General features: G+C 44.0%; 2 protein-coding genes across 5 annotated transcripts in view; both read right to left on the bottom strand.

The window, feature by feature from the left end:
* Window positions 1-1,391: 1,391 nt before the first annotated feature.
* Window positions 1,392-8,273, bottom strand: LOC307227737 (lactoylglutathione lyase-like). Its single transcript, XM_079997160.1, has 6 exons — window positions 8,070-8,273; window positions 3,758-3,840; window positions 3,521-3,661; window positions 3,278-3,345; window positions 2,695-2,784; window positions 1,392-1,827 (listed from the first exon to the last, which is right to left on the bottom strand). The coding sequence occupies exons 1-6, from the start codon at window positions 8,136-8,138 to the stop codon at window positions 1,736-1,738; spliced, it is 543 nt and encodes a 180-aa protein (XP_079853286.1). The 5' UTR covers window positions 8,139-8,273; the 3' UTR covers window positions 1,392-1,735.
* Window positions 8,274-8,917: 644 nt separating this feature from the next.
* Window positions 8,918-17,462, bottom strand: part of eprs1 (glutamyl-prolyl-tRNA synthetase 1) — a 33,218-nt gene continuing 24,673 nt past the window's right edge. For 2 of the 4 annotated variants that reach the window (XM_079997662.1, XM_079997664.1), the window contains 14 exons: window positions 16,312-16,371; window positions 15,104-15,378; window positions 13,654-13,705; window positions 13,240-13,449; window positions 12,996-13,068; window positions 12,830-12,909; window positions 12,431-12,532; window positions 12,022-12,177; window positions 11,703-11,900; window positions 11,408-11,581; window positions 11,115-11,275; window positions 10,473-10,551; window positions 10,177-10,241; window positions 8,918-9,991 (listed from right to left, as the gene is read on the bottom strand). In XM_079997662.1, coding sequence (XP_079853788.1) covers window positions 9,841-9,991; window positions 10,177-10,241; window positions 10,473-10,551; window positions 11,115-11,275; window positions 11,408-11,581; window positions 11,703-11,900; window positions 12,022-12,177; window positions 12,431-12,532; window positions 12,830-12,909; window positions 12,996-13,068; window positions 13,240-13,449; window positions 13,654-13,705; window positions 15,104-15,378; window positions 16,312-16,371 — 1,836 coding nt within the window. In that variant the 3' untranslated portion in view covers window positions 8,918-9,840. The remainder of the gene's footprint in view (window positions 9,992-10,176; window positions 10,242-10,472; window positions 10,552-11,114; window positions 11,276-11,407; window positions 11,582-11,702; window positions 11,901-12,021; window positions 12,178-12,430; window positions 12,533-12,829; window positions 12,910-12,995; window positions 13,069-13,239; window positions 13,450-13,653; window positions 13,706-15,103; window positions 15,379-16,311; window positions 16,372-17,462) is intronic. The other 2 variants (XM_079997663.1, XM_079997665.1) reach the window with 1 other exon arrangement.

Raw genomic sequence — 17,462 nt, 5'->3', positions numbered from 1 at the left:
AAAAAAAAAGAAAAAGAAAAGAAAAATAATTTCCCCTACTCATGAAAGGTGATATATCTTGTTTCGGCTGTTCCAACATGCCTGTGACGTGCAGCGTCCCTGTGCGTCGTCGTTTTCCGAAAACCAATTCATTCGATGTTCTACCACTTTCTTTTGAATTCAAAAGGGTGTGCCAGTCAACATTCGACCCTGGCTTCACTACTGTGTGCAGTCAAATCATTCAACTGTGCCACACTTCTCGCACCGCGCCTATAAAACCAATGATTAATGGAATGAAATGAATAGATAAGGTCAGAACAAACAGGAGCACACGCCGCAGACTGATCTCGTTTGTTGTTTTAACAGACAACATTCTATTCAAACAACAGAGCCATTCACCCGAGCCGCTGCCGGAACTCGGAACTTATATTTTCTTATTCAATCTTCTGAGCTTGTTCATTTTTTATTTTTTCCAGTATTTAAATTTTTCCTTTTTAATACTACAGCACCAGCAGTAGCGTTCTATTGATATTTTATGTTCGAAATGATCTTTTCTCTCCTCTCATATATAACCCACCGCAGTAGTTTTACCGTATATTCACAATCCACATTGACTGTTGATCACCTCCCAGCGCTCTATGGGGCATTTACGTTCAGAGTGGGTCAATTTTTATATATTGCAGGATCTTTCACATCCTTTCCGAATGGATACGGATCTAGACTTCATGTATAAATATTACGCTTAGAATCTTGGAAAGCTTGTTTTTTTTTTTTTTTTTTTGTGTGTGTGTACATGCATCAGCTAACTGGATTAAGTCATCACAGCATATTTCAGTGCCAAACAGAAAGTGACTTTTGCGTGAAGCATTTTTATTTGCCCTGTTGGGTTCAGTCTCTGCGACAAGCTTCTTGAGCTAAATTTTTGCGAGATCATTATTTAAAAACACAGGGATTCACCACGCAACGTGACAAAACCTGTACTCTATATCTCCAAACTCACTTTATTCACATGCACATATCTGTATATACAAATGGCCTATCCCATATACATCTCTATGCCCTTCCATTTTGTAGCCCCACTTTGTCATATCTTTTTGAGTGTTATTTTTATTTTATTTATATTATTCTCTTCACTAACTGCATTCATTTTAGGAGTTTCAGTTGGTTAGCTAGGTAGGTAATTAGGTAAGCCATTATGTTCGGTTTAGTAACTATTGTGCATAATCTCCAGGTGCGTTGCAAAGAGATTTCACTGCATATACTGTATGTATGAAAGTATGTTTATGTATGTGACAAATAAACCTCTTGAATCTTGAAAAGATGAACCTCTAAATGTCAGCGTGCGGGTCCAGAACGTCCGAGGAGGGTGAAAACGACCGTCGTCGGTTTGTAGGAACGACAACACACGGCTGTTTTGGAACAGTCACATTTACTCCACGGTAGCATCGTGTCATTTCGACATTGCTAAAAAAGGTGAACAAAAATCCAAAACAAACAGCTTGACACGGCAATTACTACTCTTGGCAAAGACCGGTTGATCAAACATTTTTCTTTTATTGATCAACTGTCCTAATATCAGTTTGCTCCATCCCAGGTGACAGATGATTTCCTCTCTAGAAGTGATCGCTATGCAGTGTGTCCGTCATCCGAATACCTGGGCTCACAGTATTTGGTGTGTGTGTGTAAGTGTGCGTGCGCAGAGGCCGCGGCAGGCTGGCCATCGCTCCGTACCGCAGCAGGAAGCAGCGTCTGGTTTCTAGGAGGTGATGGACACCATGTTGTTGGGACTCAGGATCTCGATCCAGTAGCCGTCGGGGTCCTGGACGAACGCCAAGCCTTTCATTTTACCTGAGAGGTGGAAAGAGACGAAATCACACAATACAGAATCTTAATCGTTCAACATTTGCCCGAACCCCCTCGAGCTTTTTTGACTGCATTTTGACTATACCGTGCTGCCCGGTAGAGCCCTCAGAGAACTAAAGTAGGGATGCACCGATTTATCACATGGTGATGATATGTGATGTACAAAGACTGCAACTAAATATATTCAAATAAATTGTTTTGTGTCCGTTATTATTTATAAAAATAATTTATACAAGTGTCACAACCTGGAGCCGCAGCTTTATCACGGGACCAAACGAGCCATGCGATACCACCAGCCTCCATGCGATTAATAAATAAAAATAAATAAATAAAAACTTTAATAACAATCCACAGTTTTCATATCGGCATTCAGGTGCGGTATCCAGAGGAAAAACGGCATCTACCCGCTGCAAAACTCCGGAAGCCACGCCCGACATGCGCTGTTACAGAGTTTTTGTTTTTTGATTACTTGTGGACATTTATTTTTATTTAAACTAATAACTAGAGTGCAGATCCACTCAAGCACACAGGGGAGGATGCACATTTTATTTGACATTTTTCTGTGTTCAGGTGAATAATACATTAGTGTTAAAAAAATGCTAAATGGGACCAAACGTAAAGAGCTGCTGATGGGTGCTACTGTGTGCACTAACAGTTTATTTTATTTTTTTTATTTGTAAGTTTACAAATGTTCGTTCTCTCTCAGAAGCAAGGAGATGCTGCTATCTTCTGATAAATGCTGCTGTTAAGTTCACTAAAACTTAATTTATTTTTCCATTCATAAGTTGTTTTTTTTATTGCCTGTGCAGAGTTATTTATTTGGGCAGTCAAACGTTAACACAGTTTACTCACCATCATCCGGCTTCTTGACAAACGTGACTCCCTGTTCTTCAAACAGCTTGCAGGCAGCGTAGACATCGGGTACGGCGATGCCGATATGGCCTGGCCAATATCAATCACCATGGAAAGGAGAGAGAGAGAGAGCGAGAGAAAAACTTAACTGAAATCTGATGATGGAATAACCTCACCAGGTTGACACCAGAAATGCTGCACTTGCACATTCCAACTACAGCGAAACAAACTAAGCCGGGACCCAAATCAACCATGGGATTTTGAATTTATAATCAGGCCCAAGATTTAACCGGGAAGAAATAAAATATATATATATATATTTTTTTTTTAACCCTATCCCAGTGGAAAGGAAACGAACTGAACAGCACAACAACAGATGACTAAGTGTGACCATCGCACAGAGAAACAGAAGATGGAGCACACTGGAGACAATCACTTCACAGTTGAATCTGTAACCTTGTTACAGTTTCGACAGAGTGTCGAAAACAACCACTGGCTTCCTTCCCGGTCGGGATTTTATTCAACGACAAACAAAGCGTCGCACAACAAAATCAAGCCCCGGGGAGGCGAGGCGTGGACTCACCGAAGCCACGAGGATCCGAGTTCCCGTTGTGATACGACTGGCTCTCGTCGCTCTCCGACCCCCAGTTACTGGAGGAGAGAACGGACACGGACGGAAGGGCGAGGCAGAAAGGACAAAGGAGGAGGAGGAGAGAAGGCTCCAGCTCAGTTAAAATGTTCCCGAACAATGTCATGAAAACGCGTGGTCAGCGGCGAAAGCCTTCGTCTGAGCATCTGTGTTTTTTACGGGGAAGGTTGCTCTTACTGTGTGAGCTCGATGGTGGCTCTCCTGGAGAAGGTCCAGGCGGTCTTCTCCTTCACGTCCGCTGGGATCTCCTTCTTGTCCTCGTAGCCCAGGAAGAAGAGGGAGAAACGCATGGAGGGGAAGTCAAACTTCTGCAGGAGCCTGGGCGGGGGGGGGGGGGGGGGGGGGGGGGTACAGATCAGTGTTCCAGCAGCAGAGTCAGGATGACCCTCAGGAGACATCTCCAGTCAGACTCACGTCATTCCCAGGATTCTGGTGTAAAAGTCCAAGGACTTGACGGGATCCTTGACCCGCAGCATGGTCTGCTGCATCATGAAGTCCTGAAACAATGGAGCCAAGTCAGGGTGTGTGTGTGTGTGTGTGTGTGTGTGTGGTTTTTTTTTTAACAATAATCATGATAATTAAAAACGGCAAAACGGTAAAAACATTTAACAGCAGCTCAGGGGTCAGACTGATCCCCTGGCTTCTGACAAAAAAGGAAGTAGAGAGAAAGGTCCCGTTCAACATTAAAAAAAAAAAAAAAAAAATTGCTGCGATAATCTTGTATAGAACTGAACAAGGAGTTGCTGGGAATGGCTGTGAATATAAAAATAAAAATAAATCCATTTCATTAGTTGCCTCTCTCCATGGGGGTTAGGGTTTTGCGGATTCAGATTAGGCCTAATCTTAGACTAAATCACAATTACAATCTGGACTAACTCAAATTGCCTTTCAGACATGGTTGAAGTAGTCTCAGACTTGCCCTAGTCTTGGTTTAAAAAAAAAAAAAAAGATTTCCTGAAGGAAGATCACAGGTGATCTATGTCTGAGTCAAGGCTTAAATTAAAGCTGGCCAGAGGCAGGTTTATCTTCGGATGAATGGATGTGGCCTCCAGGTGGACCAGGTGGACCAGGTTGACCTGCACCAAGACCAGACAGGAGGAGCCTGATGGGGTAAAGGTCCGTTCCAGTGTAGATGCGATCATTTGGACAACCTGTCAGCAATGGCCTTCCGATCTGAATCGTAATTTTTTCCAGCGTCTCAGAGACCAGCGCTTCACTTCCACATCTTCCCTGCCACTTCTGCTCAGTGTGATCATTTTCAAACTGTTCTAGACATTCTGCCTCCGGTGAAGGAACGTTCTCAACGCGTTGTAGCTCTGCCTACATAATCGGTCCCTCCGGCACCCCGCTCCAGTGCGGTGCAGCCGGCAAGCAAAGTGCTTGTGCCCGATGTCCCTGCGCCACCCTCACTATAAAAGACATGTCTGGGGTCTGAGCATCATTTTCAAGAAGAAAAACAAACAATTTTAAGACCTGGACGTGTTTCAGTTTCTCGTCTTTGCAGCCGAGCACCATGGTTCGGACTCGCCATGTTTACAAATCTTTTTTTCCTTCCCTAAAATGAAAATGAAATACATATTCGTGAAAACCCACTATTTGTGCTTTGTCGAGACTTTATTCAGATTTGGCTCCACGCCTACTTCACATGATTATTCCGGCAATTGAACTGCCTTCATTCACAACACAGCCATAAATTGCCGGAACAGATTTCCTGGAATATGACCCCATGCAGGAACGGTTCCAGAACATTGCTGGGAAATAATGCATGTGTGAAAGAGGCTTAGGACTCCCTAGTCTAGAACTAATTCATCTTAAATTAAGCAACGTCAGTCCAGTTCACTCAGGACTCATGCAGCCGTCCATGAGTGAACTGGTAGAATCTGAGGGCTCAGCCTGGGACAGGAATTTGTTTTAAACTTATTAAACCTCCTACTTTCATCCCTGATGACACATGCATCAAAAGGACAAAAAGGATACGATGAAGAAAAATCAATACCCCCGAAAGTCCATTATTTTCCCTTCGGTTAGAGTAGACAAAAACACTTAAGAGGTTGAATTGGTTGGCGCCTGGATGAGATCACTGGAGATGGGACTCTGTAGCAGGTTCGTGCCAAAACAAAAGCGGCAAAATCGTTCTCAGACACATACCGCAACAACCTCAGCGGTATGAGTTCCATTTCAGTCGGTCTACACACCTCATAGTGAACAACGCCATCGTGTTAGAATCAGCAGGGACACACAATGTACAAACATCACTTCCCCAACAATCTAGACACAGCCTGGTCATAAATACAGACCAGACGACCACACTCAACAAGGTGAGTCACCAGATCCTCTTCTCCACCCTCTCTGAGCTATGACCATGGGAGGAGTTCAGAGGACACCGTCATAGATACACACATACATACACACATACAATTATTTATAATTTATACCCGTACCAATAACCTATCCTGTGCATAGGATCGCATTGTATATTCTCTATCTTTCGGCTTTTTTCGGCTATTTGTGTATATTTGGTAATTTGTATTTTATGTTTACTTTTTTATTCTATTTCTATCAATATATATTTCTAGCCTTTATTTCTATTTTTCCTAGACTTAAGCTTTTTAAATGCTAACCATCTGTAGGTACACACCTACAATTACCATGACAAATTCCTAGTACCCTAAAGGTAAATCCACCTGGCGGAATAAACCCATTCTGACTGATTGACTCGGTAACCTCCTCCAATGGTTTCCATCACTGCTATCAGCAGTTAAAATAGACTTTCAGAAAAAGCAGCAGCAACTGATGAATTCTTATAGCCGAGTCCCTTTCTCGGGGTCCTAACACCTTACATTACTGAGATCCACCCTGTGTGGAGCTGATATACATGCGTGTGACAGTCGTGTTGTCTGATACTTCCTGTCCATTTATCTGCACAGACAACACTAGCACCAAATCCTCCAAATACCAAACTGTCACACTGTGTTGTGTTGTGTTTCCCCAAACAGCGGTCTCTTATGTTGAATAATGAAATAGTATTAAAAAGGCAGTTTTCAGGGTTGCCATCTTTGAAAAATAAAAAAGTGAGCTACCAAACGCTAGCCAGTAACTAAGCTAATACTAGAAATTGTCTTATCTGTCCGGTATAAATAAGATACAATAAGCAGGGATGGAAAAATACTCAGACATTAGGAGTACAAAAACACAAATGACTCCAGTAAAAGCCAAAGTACCACATTCATCTCTTAAGTAAAAGTAGGTAAGTGTTTGGTCTTAAATGTACTTCTTAAAGTAAAAGTTACTTCTCATATCCAGTGCTCTGATATAACATACGGCAGCCTAAAATACGGCATCAAGTGCGACTGTACCTTAGTTTCTGCAGATTAATGTTCATATATATTTTCAAAAATTTTATGGGCTGGGTCATTTTCAAACATTTTTTGTAAAGAAAGAAATATTCAAAAATATATAAGAAAAAAATAACTGAAGTAAAGCGACTGTGTTCAAAAGGTAGGAGAGCAATAACTACTTTTTTTCCGCTTTGAAAGGTTTCTTTGAAAAGTAAAGTCTCCAAAACTGAATATACTTCAGTTACTGCGGATAGTTGAAAAATTTACTTAAAGTCCCTATAAAGCAAAAATAGGCATGTGTTCTGAGTTTACCACAGAAAAATGTGTTATTAACCACCTTGCCAAATTTGAATGATTAAAAATAAATAATAATAATCGGCAAGTATATAACACTAGGTTTCAAAATAGTGAAAAAAAAAAGAGGCAGTACTCTCTGCTCTGACACGCTGGGGGCATGTCCGCTGAAGACGCTGAAACCACGCCCAATCGTGTTAATCGTTTACATTTGAGTAAATTCCATGTTTGTGTGTTCTGCTGAACCCAGTCCCGTGTCTCTGTTCCCCTGAACCCAGTCCAGTTGTTCTTCTCTCGGGGCACTCCTGTGCACGGGGCAGCAGAAGGGAGATTGAGGAGGCGCAAATTACGCTCAGACCACTCCCTGTCCATGCGTAATGCGCAATTTGTGCCCCCGTCTCCCTTCTCCCCCTTTACATACTCCGATTCCGACCGGGTGTTAATATATTGTTAGGGGAGGGGCCATGCCAAGTACGACCGGTCTACGTCATCGAGTCATGATTAAGCCTCGCCCAAACAATACGGATCACTAAGGTGAGAAACAGTTTAACGACACAACACAATTCAGTACTACATCGTTCACAGTCTTCTCACATGTTTTCAGCAAATACTCTCTCACATGTTTAATGTGTTTAGAAACAATTCTTTTTGGAGGGACTTCCAAGTCCAGCAACAAAGCATGTGCACGTCGTGACGTTCCACCGCTGATAAGACAAGAAACGTCGAAACTCCGTCGAAATTCAGTCGTTACAGCAGCAGAAAGTTGACAGAGCGGTGCAGGTTAATACAAAACGAAACAAATATGAACTAGATAACCACACACGTACAAACAGAAGTCAAGTAGTGGTAGTTATCTGGCGGTTAAAGTGAACGTTAAGTAAAACTAGTGTGTAGAAATATGCAATGACAACACTAGACTAATAAATATGCTGGTACAGTACATGTGTGTATAGTCGTATTCTATAAATATATAGATATATACTGTATAAATATATCTATCCTGTATAAATATAGATGTAGTATTTTGGGACAGCGGTATAACTGTCTGGTTCACTTTGGCCTGCGGCTCGCAGTTCAGCAGTAAACAAACTCACCTTGGTTATAGCGTTTCCATCTTTACAGGCGGCTGCTGCTGCCTCGTCCGACAGCCCCTGGTCGCTCATTTTGCAGGTATATTAGTAACCTGTGCGTAAACTAGGCGAAGAATCGTTCGCGAGGCGTGCGGCCGGCGCGTTGGGCCGAGGGAAGGGAAGAGGCGGACGTCACGGCGGAGGAATCCACACCGGAAAGCAGCGCCTTCCAACCGGGCTGCGTGCTGTCACACGAAGGGGGCGGGGCCACAATTGGTCCGTGGAAGTTTATTATAAATCATCCAAATCGTCACAGATTATCCAGAGCCACCCCCTCATGTGTTGGATATACCTGACGTTTTTTCCTTTATTGTTATCCGTTTGTTTACAAGAATGTGTATATTCTGCATGCTTCTCATTTCTATTACTTTCTTTTCATATAATGTGTCCGGCGCAATGCAAAGGAATTTCATAGAAAAACAACATCCGCTTCCATGCAGTTTTGGGGTGATTATGACAAAAAAAACAACTTTAATAAATAGTAGGTATTTTCTTGGGGTGATTATATGAATCTGCCTAATTTTGTGTTGGATTACCTTGAACACAGTCGGCACTAGGTGGGAAATCAATGCTGCTGCAAGAGCCCACATCCAAATCAGAATGATAGACTGTAGATTAAAAATAGTAGTTGTTGTTATAGTCCTCTGTTTCTGAATAAGTTAGGCAAAGCATAATATTTATAATTGAATTGACTAAGTGAGACATCATATTGTGTGAATTAACATGTGAAAACTATATGCATTATGTACTTAACTGCCTGTTTGGTAGTTCTTTGCATATTCAGCTCCAGGATTAAAAACAACAACACAGACTAAGAGCCAGGAAAATAACTTTATTACGGACGAGTTGTTGAATCCATTTTCATTTTGATGGCCACACCTGAAGTTATTACACAGATTTCTGACACGATTGTGTCACATGGCTAGCCTTCGAAATACTTTAAGAGTCCCTCATTACTGCATGATGAGTCTTTAAGGTAGAAAAGGGGTGATGAGCCTGATGCTATTCCACCAGCTGAGGTCTTGTGTTCGTGATCGGACAAAACATAATTGTGAAGACTCAAAGACAAAAAAAACACGTGTTCAGGTTGTCAGTGTTGCATTGTTTTTGCCCAAATTACTGTTTACAGGGGTAAAAAAAAAAAAAAAAAGGTCCTAACAGCCAAGAACATACCAAGAGGTTAAACACCAACATTTCAATGAGGAAAATAACTTCCAACGCCCCCCTCTCTCAAACAGGTCACAATTTAGCTACGATTTAACATATTTTACGAGTCACACAACATGACTTATAGGTTACAGCCGGCTACCCGGTAGCTTTAAATGTGACATTAAGCCCTGATGTTCCGGCGGTTTCACAGCCAGAGGAGCTTCAGGAACGCTTCCCAGTGGAGACAGATCGAAGGCCAGCTGGACTGGAGGGCTGCGGTGTTTCTTTCTCTCATGGTGGAATAATCTAAATGCACTTTCAACTTCTCTTTGCTGTAACAATGAGATGAAAAAAAAACCCCAAAAAAACTTGTTCCCAGCATAGAGCCCAGAACCCTGTCACCCGCTTTACACCAAGTGAATGAGATACACAAGAGTTAATGGAGACCGTGAAGTAGTAAGAGGAAAGAAGGAGAGAAGCCCTTTAAACTGTTCTAACACCTGAATTTCCCCCCGGGGATTAATAAAGTGTTATCTTTTACTGTACTGTTTTTTTTAATCATCGTAATCTCCATTCTGCAGAGAGCTCAGTAGCTGCGTCCAAACAGCGTGTAGTACTGAGCGGGCTCCTTGCCACTGACGCACATCTGGCCAGGCTGGAGGGGTTTCAGGGGGTTGAAGGGGATGCACAGGCTCTTTGCGCCCATGGATGGAGCCCCTGGTTCCAGGTCCTGGTCCCTGGTAACGCCACATGGGAGAGCGTTTGAGAACTCATGGAGGGATTTTCACAACAAGCTGAATTAACTATGTTTTACGAGTGACAACATAGTGCATCGTATATAAAGTGCAGTCAGCAGCTGTGTTCCTTGAAGAGCCAATCCTCAGGAAGGAGCACATGCACGTTTTTTGGGATTAGGACTTACTTGGCTGTGGTTTTCTTGATCCAGTCCTCACAGTCGATGCCTCCGCAGAACGGAATCTGGACGATCTGTTAGAGACAAACACTTGACATTATTCACGCTTCTCGGAGCAGCAAACAATAGCAACACTGTCTGTGCACATCTGTGCGTGTCCGTAAGGGTGTGTTACTCCACATGTTTGTATAGAAAAATGTAGAATTCGGTGTATTGCTTGTGCATACGTGACCACAGGTGGTAAGAGAGGAAGACCCTCTGTTTTTTATTTTGTTACTGTGGGTGTTCTCAGGTGTAATTCTCACCCTGCCCTGGTCCAGGTCTTTCTGGAACTGCTCCATCGTGTCTGCAGCTACCATGTGTTTCGTCAGGTCATCTGAGGCCCTTGGAGGCAAAGACAGAGGAGGTGGAGGTAAGTTTGTATGTTGCGCTGTGTAATGGGCTAGTTACAGCGGTACCAGTTTTGTACTGGTGATGGCTCCCTCCGTAATAGCGCTCACACCCATGTTACCAACTTTTACCACTAAAGGCCATAGCAGCCCTTCATCGCTGACAAATGGATTTATCTCCGCTCCCAGGTTCTCTGTCATCTTTGGGTATAAATACAAAGTACTGGCACATGCAAGAACATCATTTTTGGTGGAACCAAAGTCTACCTCCAAACTACCACTTCAAGGGTTTGTGTAAACACTTTTACCACTGCTGAGAAGACAATATTTGTTTATAAATATTTTCAAGGTAATTTCTAAAGTAAGGAGAGCAGCGATGGAATTCAATTGTTTTCCTGTTTTTCTTAAAATAACAACTTTTACAGTGTGGAGAAAATAACACCAGACTTGAGCTTAGGCTCATGTGCCGCTTTTGATATTTCAAAATAGTCTTAATTTACTCAAAACTACGGAGGGAGAAATAGAGAGACACAATCGGAGCCCTAAAGAGATCCTTACTTCTTGTACAGGTTGTTCTGGATTTCCTCCAACATGGCCACCAGACTCTTCTCCACCTCCGCTTCAGGAATGGTGACCTTCTCGCCGGTGTCTCTCCTCACTGCCACACATTGTTTCTGCTTCATGTCTTTGGGGCCGACCTCCAGGCGGATGGGAACTCCCTGAATGGAAGGAGAGAAGGAAAGGAGAAGACCGACAGCAGGGGAGAAAGAAAAATCAAGTTGGCATCACATCCAATTTGACCACTGCCATATGATGGAAGATTAAAGATTTAGTGTAGATTGGGCAAGTACCTTAAGCTCCCAGTGGTTGAACTTCCAGCCAGGGGAGTAGTTGTCCCTGAGGTCAGCCTTGACCCGAATGTCCACCTTCTGAAGCCGCGCCAGATACTGAGAGCAGTAGGCGAGCAGCATGTCCTTATCTGCCTCAGGCAGGGAGGCAGTAATACCGCAGGGGATGATGATCACCTAGGAGCAGGATGGGCGGAGGTATTAAAACGACAGCGGAGCAGGTTGGTTCTTGGGTGGGGTCTCACAAAGAGGGCAAAGCGCCGTTAAAACGCTTAGCTATGTGTTTCGGTGGTTGTACCTGCAGGCAGGCCACCCTAGGAGGCAGCACTAGCCCCATGTTGTCTCCATGGACCATGGTGAGCACCCCGATGGTCCTGGTGGTGATTCCCCAGGAGTTCTGGAAGGCAAACTGCTTCTCTCCAGGCTTCTTCGGGTCCTCGAACACTATCTCAAACATCTTGGAGAAGTTCTGGCCAAGATGGTGGGACGTAGCTCCCTGAAAACAAAACAGGTTGCAAGCTCAAATGATGGGGTTTATTAGAGGATGTGAAATTACACGTGTTGTGATACTACATATGTACCATGAAATATGGAGAACTTAATGTTATATCTGGTACCTGGATTGCCCTGCCGCTGGCAGAGATGTAGGCCTCCACGGTGGTGGTGTAATCCCCTCCTGCAAACTTCTCCTTCTCCGTCTTCCTGCCCTTCACCACAGGAATGGCCATTAGCTCCTCGTACACCTTGGCATACAGGTCCAGGATCTGCAAGACCTAGACACACATACGGCACACAAACCCAGAGTAGCAATTAAATACTTGCTTTGTTTTGCCATATCAAAAGAGAACAAGTTTGATACAAATCAATAACGCTGTAATTTAGACACACTGTACATTAGCTGGACTTTAAGGATTAACTGATGGCTGTGGTTGTGTGTTAGAGGTGTCTGTGGTTATACAGTAGGGCAGATTTGTGTGGTGTGTGTGTGTGTGTGTGTGTGTGTGTGTGTTGAAGTGAGTGTGGTACCTCCTCCGCTGCTTCCTCCTTGGTGGCGAAGGCCGTGTGGCCCTCCTGCCACAGGAACTCTCTGGTCCTCAGGAATGGCTGGGGGTGCTTGAACTCCCACCTCTGAGGTGAGATGAGGAGGTATTTATAAACACCATGAACTTTTTATTTCAAATTTTAAACATCATTGATTCATCCATTTTTTGCATTCTCAGCAAGAGTACATGGGATTCCAACGGGGGTTTGTAGATAGAAGTGTAAATGGATGGGTAACAAAAAAGTAGAGTAAAAAGATATCAGTTATAGATGTAGCTGATAAAGATGGGACCGTGCAAGGTATAGATGCAGACCATAAAGATGTTGCCACAGAACAAGGCATAGATGCAGATCATATAGATGTGATACGAGCAGCTTACTGACCACAACGTTACACCACTGGTTCAGCTTGATTGGCAGATCTCTGTGGGACTGGACCCACTTGGCGTAGGCTGGGTACATCACTGTACCAGGACAAAACCAAATCAGCATTCATTTATAACACATTTGAGTGTGTGTGTTTGTACGTCCATTTGTGTGAGTTACTGACCCGTCTCGCTGGTTGGTCTGACAGCGATGGGCTCTGCCAGCTCGGTTTTGCCTGAACGAGTCACCCAGGCCACCTGGACAAGACAAGATAAACCAGGTTTATGTATTTAACATTTTAATCACAATCCAAGACGTATTGTAACGTAGCTTTAACTTAAAAATACATAAATAAATAAATAAATAAACACACAGTGATAATGTTTAATTGAAATAAAATGCGACGCAGCCAACAGGGTCATGTTCACCTCTGGAGCAAAGTCTTCGATGTGAGACTTCTCCTTCTCGAGCGCGGCCTGAGAGACGAACATGGGGAAGTAGCAGTTCTCCACGCCCAGCTTCCTGATTTCCCGGTCAAAGAACTCCTTGATGGACTCCCAGATGGCGAAGGACCACGGCCGCAGCACATAGCACCCGCTGACGTCGTAGTACTCTATCATCTCCGCTTTAGTGATCACCTGGGGTGAGACATTCCACATTTACGGTTATGCATTGAGTTGGTTATTTTGTGGAGTTTTTGAGGGGTTCCAGGACTGTAGAATACATTTTCAGTCTCTTGATGTTCTGGACTGCATCTCACAAAACGGAGAGAACAAACACTCCGGTCAATCTGTGTGTGCCGTTATCTCTCTTTTTCTTGGACTGTGTGGAGGGTTCCTCACCTGAGAGTACCAGTCAGCCAGGTTCTCCTCTTTCTTGGCCTCCAGCCCCAACCTGTCAAAAACAATGCAAAGGATGAACTATGAAAGGCACTTCACCATGTAGACGTTTCTCAAAAACTATCAATCTAGTTGGTGATAAAGTAAATCACACACACACACACACACACACACACACACACACACACACACACACACACACACACACACACACACACACACACACACACACACACACACACACACACACACACACACAGTTCAGTCATTCTAACGCTGCTGGTAAAACGGTCTACTTCCACACTGGACACCACGTCTTATTCAGTTGAAGACATATTTGTTTGTATAACAGAGAAAGAAGCAGGTGAATCATGAGATTTTGCAGTGTACTACCACCAAAAAAACAGCAAAAATGATGCCAGAGTAAAAGAGCCTTAACCTGCCATGCCAGGAAGCTTTGCAGCAGACAAATGCACAACGCAAACAGATCTGAATCCTTCTCTTCTTTAATGAACACAGCCTGGGCTGCATCGTTACAGCTCAAATTCAAAGGATTGCAGTATTTGCATCTAATGTCAACATACTGATGATGCTCATGCTTACCTCCAAATTCTCTACACTACCAAAAAATAATGATTGTGTCTGATTATTTAGCCGTTAAACCACGGGAGACCAGAAGGCTACTGAAGCAAAACAAACACAGCAGCTTTTCCAGGCAGCAAACCGGTGCTTATAACTCACCAAACTCGATTTGAAAATTTAATCCCTCTTCAGAGCCACCTCTTGTGAGGAGGGATGGCCTGTCTTCAGGCTTCATGTCAAACAAGACTTTCTCTCCTCCACTAGTTAATGATTTTATCTGTCAATCTGACAAATGTAATTCTCAATCTCTGCAGTCAAAACCCTGGAGATATTATCATATTTAAAACGTGATCCTTGAATTTTTAACACTGCAGAAAACAATACCAACAACAATGTGATTGGGCAAAGCGTCACAAAATCGTGAGATCAAATTGCTCAGTAGGGAAGTGCACTGGATAAATGACAGAAGCAAACGCAAAACAAGACAGAAATCTGATTGTTGTCATTTAGGGAAAGGTTTTTTAATTGGCTAGCACACAGACACTGAAAATGGCAGCAACCGAAGAGCCAGCCTGGACATGTTGTATTCTACACATCCGTAGAATCATAATTTCACCAAATTCAGACACAGTAAACAGGAGCACTGAACTGTCTCTGAGCTGTGTATACCATTCATTTAAGATTATAGGACACATCAGGAACTTGAAAGACGACAATATCTGGGCTTTGTTTACAATAAAATGCTGTCATTTTGTTCCCAAAAATTGCCACAGTTATTGGTAACCACTAACAGTGATGATGTTTGGCAAAAATGATTATGAATGCATTTGAACTCTTCTAAAGGTTCGACTTTCTCTCACTAGACTCTCACCGTGTTTGCTTCTTGGGTCCTTGTCCCTCCCCTGCTCCACCTGCTCCTGCCCCTCCAGAGGCCTCCTTGCCCTGGCCAGCTCTGTCTCCTTTGCCCTTCTTTCCTCCTCCGCCTCCTCCACCCTGTTTCTCAGACTTGTTCTCCTTCTCCTTGCGACTCTTGTCCTCGCCTCCAGAGGCTCCAGCGGCGGCCACAGGCTTGTAGTCCTCTCCGGTCAGAGTCTTGTACTGGCTCTTCAGGCCAAGCAGGGTCTTCACAGCCTCGTCAACTTGCTCCTGGAGGGGAAACGGTTGTTTTCAGCCTGAGCAGGATCGATTGGTAAAATGCTCTATGTCAGGGCCTAAAACTAACTTTAATAAGTGACTGCCAAGTTGGCAACAATTCAGCAGCTGTTGGTCACAGAGTTTAAATCATTTTATATTACTCATTCGATCCGGTTTATTATGGTGTTAGCTCATTGAAGATGGCAAGTGCAGAGGCTCCACGACCGCTTTTGAAAGAAAACAGCAGGAGTGCTGTTTGGAATTACTTCGCATTTGAGGCAAAACGTAAAGTCAGAGAATTCCAGCAGCGTTTATTTTTCTCCTCCAGACAACGGACTGCCACGCATGTGTTCCTGACTTTTTATTTTTGATCTTTTTATTTTTGTGTGTTTCCTAACTTGTATGGAAAAAAAATGTTTAAACACAACTCAGTTGTTTTTAGTCTCGGATCTATAAGGGAATGGAGCACACAGCGGAGGGAGCGCTGATCACAGGCACCTCGATGTGCACAATCGTGGGCGTCCCGATAGCGGAGATCTGCTACCTCAATGCCCATTCTTAAAGCCCACACTTAAAAAAACAAAAACATAAATAAAAATAAAAATGCGACGCATAAAAAGGGCACCGTGGACATCAAGGCACGTCACATGTCTCCGTTGCTATGGAATTTAATTTAGTAAAAACTGGATGTTTTTGTGTCAATATTTTACTTGTAAATAATAAATCCTGCACTTCTGTAACGGGATGAGACTCTCTATTTCCCGACAAACTTTAATATGAACTTGTTTATTATTATCGTTTATATTTATTATTTTTTCATTCATACTTTTTTTTTTGAGTGTAGTATTTTGACAACCTGTGGACATTTATTTAGTTGATACATGTGTTATTTAAAATTACTGCACTGCAGACACAATGCAGATGAGAAGAGTTTAGTTTGCGTACCGGCAAAACAGATCCACGGACGACGCGGTCTCCCAGGTACTGCACACCACGCTCACGCATCTGGATGGCCAGAAGGAGGCCTATGTGAGAATGCTGTTCATCGATTATAGTTCAGCTTTCAACACCATAGCCCTCACCAGACTGGCTGTCAAGCTGATGGAGCTCGGATTGAATGGTCCGCTGTGCACCTGGATCCTGGAGTTCCTCACAGGCCGCCCCCAGGTGGTCAAGGTGGGGAAGTACATGTCCAGCTCCCTCACCCTGAATACAGGATCCCCCCAGGGCTGCGTCCTCAGCCCCCTACTGTACTCCCTGTACACACATGACTGTGTGGCCAGGTCCAGCTCCAACACCATCATCAAGTTTGCTGACGACACCGTGGTCGTGGGCCTGATCACCGACTGCGATGAGAAGGCCTACCGCTGACCTGTCACTCTGGTGCCGGGACAACAGCCTACACCTGAACGTCAACAAAACCAAGGAGGTGATTGTGGACTTTAGGCGTGGATCACGCGCCCTTGTGGATTAATGGGACTTCTGTCGATAGGGTGAGCAGCTTCAGATAGCTGGGAGTCCACATCACAGAGGACTTAACATGGACTGTTCACACAGACACTCTGGTGAGAAAGGCGAGGCAGCGTCTCTACCACCTCAGGCAGCTGAGGAAATTCCGGGTCTCGGTGAGGATCCTCAAGTCCTTCTACTCTGGAGCAGTGGAGAGCATCCTGACAGGCAACGTCACTGCCTGGTTTAGGAGCTGTACTGCCCAGGACAGGCGGGCCCTGCAGAGGGTGGTGCGTTCAGCTGAACGTACCACTGGAACTACCCTCCCCCCCTTGCAGGAGCTATACACCAGGAGGTGTAGTAGCAGAGACCGCAGGATCATGAAGGATCCTCATCACCCCAACAACGGACTGTTTCAGTTGCTGCGGTCAGGCAAGCGCCTCCGCAGTCACGCAGCGAGAACAGAGAGACTGAGACGGAGTTTTTTCCCGCAAGCCATAAGAACTGTCAACGCTGACCTCACCAGGGGTCCTAACTGAGCCATACACTAGGTTCCACTACCTACTGTACTGTATGTAGCATACTGTACCGCATACTGTGTCACTGTTCAGGGTTGTTCGTGATGCCGTATTGCTGCGCCGTACTGT

Source organism: Zeus faber (genome assembly GCF_960531495.2).
Source record: "Zeus faber genome assembly, chromosome: 3".
Taxonomy (NCBI): domain Eukaryota; kingdom Metazoa; phylum Chordata; class Actinopteri; order Zeiformes; family Zeidae; genus Zeus; species Zeus faber.
This window is presented reverse-complemented; position numbering and strand designations above follow the sequence as displayed.